The sequence below is a fragment of the Limulus polyphemus genome, unplaced genomic scaffold (genome assembly GCF_000517525.1).
Source record: "Limulus polyphemus unplaced genomic scaffold, Limulus_polyphemus-2.1.2 Scaffold290, whole genome shotgun sequence".
Classification (NCBI taxonomy): Eukaryota; Metazoa; Arthropoda; class Merostomata; order Xiphosura; family Limulidae; genus Limulus; species Limulus polyphemus.
Window position 1 is genome coordinate 338,214 of NW_013665900.1, and position 9,830 is coordinate 348,043.

General features: G+C 32.8%; 1 protein-coding gene across 1 annotated transcript in view; it reads right to left on the reverse strand.

Moving 5' to 3' along the window:
- LOC106457083 overlaps window positions 1-7,292 on the reverse strand; it is a 25,275-nt gene extending 17,983 nt beyond the window's left edge. The window contains exon 1 of the mRNA XM_013916465.2: window positions 7,026-7,292. Coding sequence (XP_013771919.1) covers window positions 7,026-7,149 — 124 coding nt within the window. The 5' untranslated portion in view covers window positions 7,150-7,292. The remainder of the gene's footprint in view (window positions 1-7,025) is intronic.
- Window positions 7,293-9,830: the final 2,538 nt, after the last annotated feature.

The following is a 9,830-nucleotide window of genomic DNA, read 5'->3' on the forward strand; positions in this document are numbered from 1 at the left end:
AGTTTTCGAAAGGATATCAGTTTAACGTTTTTGCGATCTATGGTAAATTTGATGATGGGGTGAAAAGAATTTATGTGATTAAAGAAAGATAGTGCGTGTTCTATAGAGTTGAAACCAGCAAAAGTGTCATCGAAATATCTGTACCAGTATAGTGGGGGATGAAGCGCAGAATGTATGGCTTGTGTTTCGATTTTGGTCATGAATATATTGGCAAGAACGGGCGAAACAGGATTGCCCATACTTAAACCGTCTATTTGAAGGAAATGTTCGTTGTTGAAAATGAAGTTGGTTTTAGTCGTTGTAAATTCTAAGAGAGAAGCTTTGTGCAAAAATGTCAAAAACTCTTTAATACTCATTCAACGAACCTGAAGTTGAACAGTAAATCAGAAACTTACAAATATATTCTTTATTTGTATGAATAAAGATGATAATACATTTGTGTACTGTACACTTGCATTTTCGTTGCTGCCCGAGTTCAACATTATTCTCTGCAAAATATTTCCGGAACCTGCTTTTCTGGGATACCCGAGATATATCAGTATACCTTAATACCACACCCATAAGAGTTCGTTCGGATTTAGCGCCTTTTATATAACACTTGTGATAAAAAAAAAAGGTGCACGCATTACAGGGTTTAAATGTATCTCTTCTTCGATAATTGAAACACCCGTGATGCTTGTTTTTTTTATAGCATTGTCTCTTGACTTTTTTTTTTTGTTCGTGTAATGTCATGGGAACATAAAAACAAAATTCGAACTTTGTTATATCAATATAAAGAAAACCTGTTTTGCGGTGTTACAGTTGTAAGTTTGCTTTAGAGCAAAGCCACACTGGGATTTCTGCTGCGTCCACCGTGGGAAATCGGATCGCGCATTTTGGCGTTGTAAGTCCGTAGACTTACCGCTGTCCCGCATTCGACGTTCGCTCCATATTTCACACAACACAGCTGAACAGAGTTTAAACCTAAAAGATAGATAGTGACAAAATAAAAGTCAAACATAGAAGTAATGAGAGAGGGGGGGGGTAATAGACGAGATGGCAGAAAAACAAAAAGAGGAAACCTCAATAGCCGCGGCTGTAATTAGATCTAAACTCGGTCAAGAGATGGAACTATGAGATAAAAGTTTGTACTCAGAGCCATTCTATGAGCCGCTATGCCGTGGTTAAAACGGTATCAGAGGTTATGATCAATGTAAAACAGACTGTAGATATAGTGCTCGACCTGCTATTCATCTGCTAAGAAAATAGTCTATACTTGTATAAATTTATGATTCCGTGACCAGTCGCTCTAGAGTCGACGATTCACAAATTCAACAAAGAAAAAAAGTTAGAAATTACGACACTCATACTCATCCACTTAATACCACGAGCTGCAAAACTGAAGGAAATGAGAAACGAAATTGTTGGCTGTTTTTTATTGATTAGCATTAAGAGTTGCGGATTAAAAAGTACATGGTTCGAGCTGCGACCTTCCGTTGAACATGCCTCGCACTTTCTGTTGTGGGGGCATTATAACTGTATTAGTTATAAGTATCTTGCATAGACGGCAGACACTTCTGACTTGGTTAGCAGTTGTAAATCAGGGACAGCTAAAGCTGAGCCTTAGTGTCTCTGACATAGCCATTTAATCCATGAATGGTATAAGGTTATTTTCAATTTGAAAATTGCAAAATACCATAGTCCAATACTACTATAGACTGTGTTTTTCATATTCTAATTTAGACGTTTGTATTGTTCGACAGAGGGAGTTGTTTTGATAAGGCGTGACGCCTCGAATTTTCTTCAGAGTTGGGGAAGCTTTTGATTGATATAAATAACGACAGTTAGAGTGAAGTAGTGACTGGTTTAATTCCGGCTATAAATTTTGTGTTCAGCGAATTAGTGCATATAAGCTAGTGACTGCTTAGTTTTATTTGATTTAGGCCTAACACAAACCAGCGAACGTAGCTAGTAGAATTTGTATGTTGTTGAAATCATAAACCACTTTTCTGACATTAAGTGGGTTGGACTTCGCATTCTTTTTACCGAATTGTCACAAAGAACCGGCTTAACAATAGACCTGTTACAACAATACGATATGAGCTTTCAAAACTTATAATGCATGCTGGAGGGGTTTACACATTTTGATAAAATGGTTAGAAAAAAAAAACACGATCTTTAAACTCCAGATAATTTTATAATAGAACTTTTATTTTAACTGGTTGAAATATAAAGTTATTTTATAATTATCTGAAGTATAAAGGTCGTTTGTGTCTAAACTTTTTATCAATATAATACTACAGGATTATCATAAAATAAATTGGTCTATTCTAACATAGATATAACTAAAAAAATCTATGTTATTCTATAGATACACCAATCACGTGCTCGCAGTGTCAAATACAATTGTACCAGGAGGCGTTAATAGTGAATAGTGCGTACTAGGAACTGTATAAATCAGTAAAAAACAAATGCAAGGTTTTATTCTATTTTTAGAAATGCATCCTGGTTAGCTCGCAACGTTAAAATTATTCTCGTAAAAGATTAACACAGAAATGGCAATAACAATGTTGTAGCTAAAAAAAATAAAGATAAAACACCAAATTTATCGCAAACTGACAAAAACAAAATAGAATGGAGGTTATATCAAACATAGTTAGCATGTTGGCTCCGGGGATGACAATTGTTTTGACACTGTAATCGTCTTTTTCATTGTCTCATTAATACATCCACCATTGTCTAAAGTGATTATTGGGTTAATTTTTAGTTGTAATGTATGCAGGTAGTTTGTTTTGATGAGAAGTTAACGATAATTACCAAGTTCAATATTTCTCCGTTTTGTTTACGAGTTTTGGTCGTTTGAATCGACCAACTAATTTTATATGTATAATGTATGGAACTTTCTTCCATCGCTAAGCCCTTAACAACTGAATACCATCATAGTTTTTTTTTAGTTACATTACACAGTATTTCTAAAATTTAAATATCTCACTTTAAGTAAAGACTCACTCGACAAGATAATTTTTGGAAGTATTGATCCTTAAACTGCAAACATCATTATTCTTAAAAATAGCTTGAAGTTTACACACAAAAAAATGACGTTATTTGTTACAACGCTAGAAACCGGGTTTCGATACCTGTGGTGGGCAGAGCACAGATAGCCCTTGTGTAGCTTTGTGCATAATTAAAACAACAAACTTACCAGTTTGACTCAGTTTCAGTTTTTGGAAAATAAAAATTATTAATCTAGTCAAGGTAATATTCATTAACATTTACCATCACCAATACAAAAAATGCCCCCCAGTGGCACAGCGGTATGTCTGTGGACTTAAAACGCTAGAATCCGGGTTTCGATATCCGTGGTGGGCAGAGCACAGATAGCCCTTTGTGTAACTTTGTGCTCAATTACAAACAAACAACAACACACACACACAAAATAATTGTTTCCTCAACAACAACAAATCCGCATACTCAATTTTGTTGAAGCTCGTTTTCGGTACTAATGCACACAGACATGAAGGCACGTAATAATATAACGTTAAGAGATTGCTAAATGATGTTTTATGATATATCACTTGATTCTATTTTTGGTATTATTTTGTAGAGATGGTTTAAAAATAGTTCTACTAGTAAGGTTGATAAGTATATCACTAGTAGTGCTAGTTTAAACACATAAAAGTACCACAAACGATAAAAATTAAAATGTTGTCTTGGAAGAAATTTGTTTTATTATAAACCACATTAAAATGCCAGAAATATTATTGTTTTAAAGTTATGCTGCAAGCAGGATAGAAACACAGGACTAACACCAATGATTTAACTTCTTTTGATCGCGAACACGTGAAATATGAAATTTTGGATGACAAAAGTCGTGTGTGATAAATTTCACGAAGGCCGTTCCCGACTGTCTCTGACCTCAATGAAATGACCTCTATTACTTAGGGGGTGTGGTAATGACGCTGTTTGCTAATAAGCTTATTTGTGATTGGTCGAAGAGCATCGTTCGATGAAACACCGATGGTGGTCTCCTTAGGGTAGTTCGCGCTTGGTCGAAGAATCTGGTATTTTAAAACTGATAACATTGTTTACAATACGCTCCATATGACACACAGTATTGACAAAGTAATATCTTATTAAAAATAGTGTGTCAATTTATGTAATAAGTAAAATAAATAATTACTTCTTTTTTAGATCTTAATTTGCAATGTACTGATAAAAAAGGACCGCGAATAGCATTGAATGTACTAAAAATATTAAAACTGCAATTTATTGTTTCTCATTGTTGCCATAACACTTAACAAAAGTATTTATATGGTACTTTTTTACTGTTGCTATAACACTCAACATAAAAAGGATTTATATAGTACTTTTTTTTATTGTTGCTATAACACTCAACAAAAAGTATTTATTTAGTGCTTGTCTTTTACTGTTGCTATAACACTCAACAAAAATATTTATATAATACTTGTTTTTTATTGTTGCTATAACACTCAACGTATTTATAGGAGCTTGTTAATTTCTTTATTGTTTCTATAACAATCAACGTATTTACAGGAGCTTGTTAATTTCTTTATGGTTGCTATAACACTCAACGTATTTACAGGAGCTTGTTAATTTCTTTATGGTTCATAAACTCTGAATAGAAAAGTTGAGCAAAGTAAGTTTTCATGTATGCCTAAGCTTGTTCAAAAATAAGATTTATAAGCTAGTTTACCTGCTGTACAAGATAAAGACTGCGTCAAACTCACACATAAAACAATAATAATACATTTAAAATTAAATAAAATTTTGCCAATTTCGAATGTTGCTTTGTCAACAAAAGCATAAACAGTAACGCCTAATGAATATTCCACGATGCCTCAACGGTGGGCAAGAGGGCAGATAGCCCATTGTGGAGCTTTGCGCTTAATAACAAACAAACGAAACTACCAAATAAATAACCAAGAAATTCTTAACTTGTACCGTGGCATGTACACGTACAAGGCTACATTTTTTCAATGTTCAATGGCCCTTAAACTAGAACGCAATGTTTATTCACAATTGTAGTTTAACTTATGTAAGTAATTCTTTGAGTTATATATATATATATACATATACATATAATAAAAACTAGATCTGTCATATTAAAAACTTAATTTCGACATTATCTGAAATGTGCCACAAACGTTAAACTCAGAAGTGATAAAACTATTTCTTTTTGAATTCTGTTCTCAAAGAATGTTTAATAACAATATTTTAGCAGTATGAAGAAAGCAGGCATTCACACTGCTCAGTCTGATGTTTATTCACGCTTGTATTAATTGTCAATGTTTAGTTTTTAACCCCCTGGACTCGACATTAGAAGCTCGAGTTCTAGGTGATGTTTGGTCTTGATGGCTGCAGTAAACGAAATAAATATCGTGATTACCAAATATAAAATAATTTTGAGCCATCTTTTAGTATCTTTACAACTTAGCACGTCAAATGTCGAATTCATTTCAAAATTTACTAGACCATGGGATATGATTTTAAACTGATTTTGGGGTGGATTGTTAAAGCTCTGGGTAAGTCCGCAAGTGGAAAAGCAATAAGATGAACAAAGTTTTTGTTTGTTGTTTTTTTCTAAAAAATATTTTAAAACGGAAAAACAGTAAAAAACATTATAGCCTCAACCTGAATTTGATAACGGCACCACGTAGTTGTAGATAGAGCCAGTTTATTTCTAGCGAGGGTTTGGTGAGCAAAAATCTTCTATTATAGGTGAAATCCGTTTGTTTGTTATCTGTATAGAAAAACCTGGTTTAGCTCATACGATGTGCAATATAAGGGTAAGCATTTCTTAAAATCAAAATTTAAGACTAATAAGGTCTTATTAAGTTCTTAGAATTGAGTAACTTTTGCCGTTTAACAAATATTGAACTTTGAAGTAATCAGCGCGAAACACCAGTTAAGTGAGTCTTACTTCTATATGTTCATGGAAGTAGGACCAGGTGTTGATATAATTACGCATTGTAAGCATAATAAATCTTATAATAAGCACTAAAAGAAATACTTAAATATCTAATGCTAATAATAATACATATGTACTTCTACAGATAATATAAAAGTTTAAAAATAAAATGAAAGAAACTTTTTTTCAGAAACGATAAAAAATGAAATTGATTACAGTCGTTCAAAGAAATATTCCCTTCGACAGGATTTACAGTACAATACAAGTATTCCCTTCGACAGGATTTACAGTACAATACAAGTATTCCCTTCGACAGGATTTACAGTACAATACAAGTATTCCTTCGACAGGATTTACACAATACAAGTATTCCCTTCGACAGGATCTACACAATACAAGTATTCCCTTCGATAAGATTTATACAATTCAAATCTCCGTAAGTATTTTTAAACATAGAAAACTGTATATTTATTTCAGCAAAATGTAACGCTAAAATCCAATAACAAGACATTTATATATATATATATATCCGCTAAACTTTTAAAAAGAAAATATGGTTTCATGATACTTATTTAGGCAAGTAACAACTCATGTATAGACAACTTTTGTGATCTACTTTCTTATAAATCAATAAACCTGGCAGTGTTAAATTTCGTGTAGTGTTTAAAATTAAGTTATTATAATAGTAAAAATAAAACATATGGAAGCTATAACTTATATACGATAAAATTAAACTTAGAAAAATCATTTCATAAACGTGAGTAGAGATTGGATTGTGTATTTTATTTTTATTCAGTTATCATATGTGCTACAAGTACAACTAATCTATACCATTCCTAAAATTAAAAACTTAAAAGTACATTTAATTAAACTTAAAGGCATTACTATTAATAGTTACGCGTGCATGTGAAACAAAAAGTTTCAATGACGATTTATATTAATAAAATATCTTTAAAATGTATAAATAATAGTATATTACTTAAACAATATTTCTTGCACGTGTTAACATGAGAAACGCCACATTTAGAATGAAACACGTAACCAAACTTTTAACAAATAAAAGAAATAAAAAAGAAAGAATTTTAGTTTAAAGGAGAAGACAGACGATTTAACGCACCTTCAACGTTCGTATAATGATACAGAGGAACTTCTGGCCGGACAGCGTGCATTGCTGGAATCGAGAGCAAGGCTAAATTTAAAACAAAAAGATTTAGTTTTAGCATTGTGGAGATAATTAACATACACTTGGCTAGCAGATACTTTACGCGTTGTATTCGTTCACTTTCCTTTACTCTTAATCTGCCTACTGATTTTTCAGCCTACTTTCTAACTCTGTCTGTCTAAACGCTATGTAGATTTATACGTTTTCGTTCTAAGCTTTCTTTTGACGCTTCTGAATGCGCGTTCAGAGTGCACGAGTTTATAAACCCGCTGCCTCACACCTACACTTTGTTGATGTAGTTCGCGAGAAAACGAACAACTAGTTCTAGTGGGATGATTGACGTTAGATGTGTAGGACTTTTTGTAACAAGAGGCTATTCCACTGATAACTGATAAACGTGGATGGAGATTTTACACTGCTTTTGTAAGCTAACTTATTAGCTCTTAACCAATTAAATATTAAACTGGTAATAAAAGCAGAAAATGTTTCAAATTTGCATAGGAAAATTAATATGAAATGCGCATTTTGCCAAACCCTTAATTATAATTCACTCCACTATGATTTTAACTTTGTAGGCTCTTAGAGTTACTTAACGTTTTACAAGAAAAAAGTTATAAAACAACTACAACAATGGAAACACCTTCTTTTGGTTGTTAGCTCCACGCAACTGAAGGTCAGTAATTTTAGATATCAGTAAAAAAATCAACACATTTATTGTTATCTTAAATCGATTATAAGCTCTGCTAAATTAACTGGCCTTAACTTATACTTCTCTTTAAACGAATACTCACATTCTATCAGTATTAAAACGTTGGAGGTATTTTAGGTGTACTTTTATTTTATAATAAGCTCGTCAATCAGTGTTGTTCTAAGTTTAAAATTATTCCTTGTACTTTTTTACATGATAAAGACTCCCACGAACAGGAATATAACCGTTGTTTACTTGGTCTGCCAAACTGCAAATCCTGGGTTCATTACCACTTCGAGATATTCTAAGATGATGTTAACAAGTTGAGATAAGTTAACGTTTTTGAATTTAATAAACGCTTGCATCAAGCCTAGTTGATGTTAACCCCATAATATTTATTATCGCTTCTTCTAAGCTGTAAGGTACATCGCTAGGCTTAACGAGTTAATTTATAAAAAGTTTGGAAAGTACTGGTTCAACAATATTCATAGAGTATTTCAGATGTCACCCAAGAGATATGAGTGAAGTGTGAGTGTAAACTGAACCATTTTGCCCTAACGAATCCAAAGTTAAACATAACCCCTACATTTTGTAGGTGTTTAGAGAAAACTCAACAAAGGGATAATATGAAATAATTTTAGATATACTTGTATGTTCTGGTATAAGGCTTATTGTAATACTGTTTTTACTAAATGCTATTGAATGTTTTTAAATAACATAAGTGAAAGAATACATATTAGCTAAAAGGAGATGCTTATAACCTGGAGGTTAAAATATGTATTGCTTATTGGGTAGAAAACTTTATTGTTTGTTTTGTTATTTTTTTATCTTTTAAGTACAATAATATTGGATTATTACTCATAACAATTTAATTATTATAATTAATTTACTTGTCACTAGACATTATGCAAATGACGTTCACGCCATAATATTTTTTATAAGTACTCTTTATGCGTTTGACCAATAAATGGCCGTGTGAAACGAAACCTTGTGGGATGTTACTATTTGATGTAGTATTTATATGACGTATGCACTGATTAAAAGGCTAAGACTGGAAATTCCATACAGTTTTTATTACATACGTGAATTTGTTCAGTTAAACTAGTGACCAGTACTGTTTAGAATAGAAGTCCTTATATTATTGTAAGAAAATTTGAGAATCCTTATAAACTTATTGACTACTGTTTGATTTTTATCATTCACGTGCTGTTAGTTTACTCGACAAAATTTCAGTATTTATGTCCCACACGGCATAAATTGTTAGTGTAATTATTAATACGTACTCCTGAGTGAAAGTAAGGAAAAGTGTATGATAATATGTCAACCGCACTATATTGGTTATATCCAGTGCCGACGAGGGTTTTCGTCCAATACCAGGGCTCATGAGGCCAACTGGAAAACGACAGAAATAGTGGTGGTTGAGACGCCATTTGTATTAGCAAATCTCTTGACAACAGCTGTTACGGTGTGAACTGGATTAAGTCAGTGAAGTATAATGTCTGGCGTTGTTGATCCAGGAGCGAGTCAAGTAACCATAGCGTCGATGAGAGAATGTTTCTCTCCGGTTGTTGTTTGGTCAAGAGACCCGAGAGGATCAGGTACACACTGGACCTCTACCTTCCTCCTTGGCTGTTGTTTGATCACTTGTTTCTTTTCGATAAAACCTGCGCATTTTACTACTATATTCGATAGCTAGGAAAATATATTTTTATAACATGCAGCCTACGACTGTTCGTAGATGGTTGCACACGCAAGTGGCCCTTGGGTATAAAACATAGATTGTTACTAACAAATATATCGCTTTTCATCGTTCGTTATGAACACGTATTTTTTTTTCTCACAAACAGTTCCATAGTTGCCGATATAATATACAGTACTAATTTTACTTTCACATAAATACCCTTTTAAAATCAAACTATCACTATATATGGCTACCGGTTTGTCCAGTAGTAGGTGTCCGTAGGTTACATAACGAGTTTACTAGATTTAGTGTGGAGAAGTACCAAGGTCTATGTTCATCGTGTAAAATTTTCAGTGTGGATTTTTTTCAGATTTTTCTCGAAATAATCTAT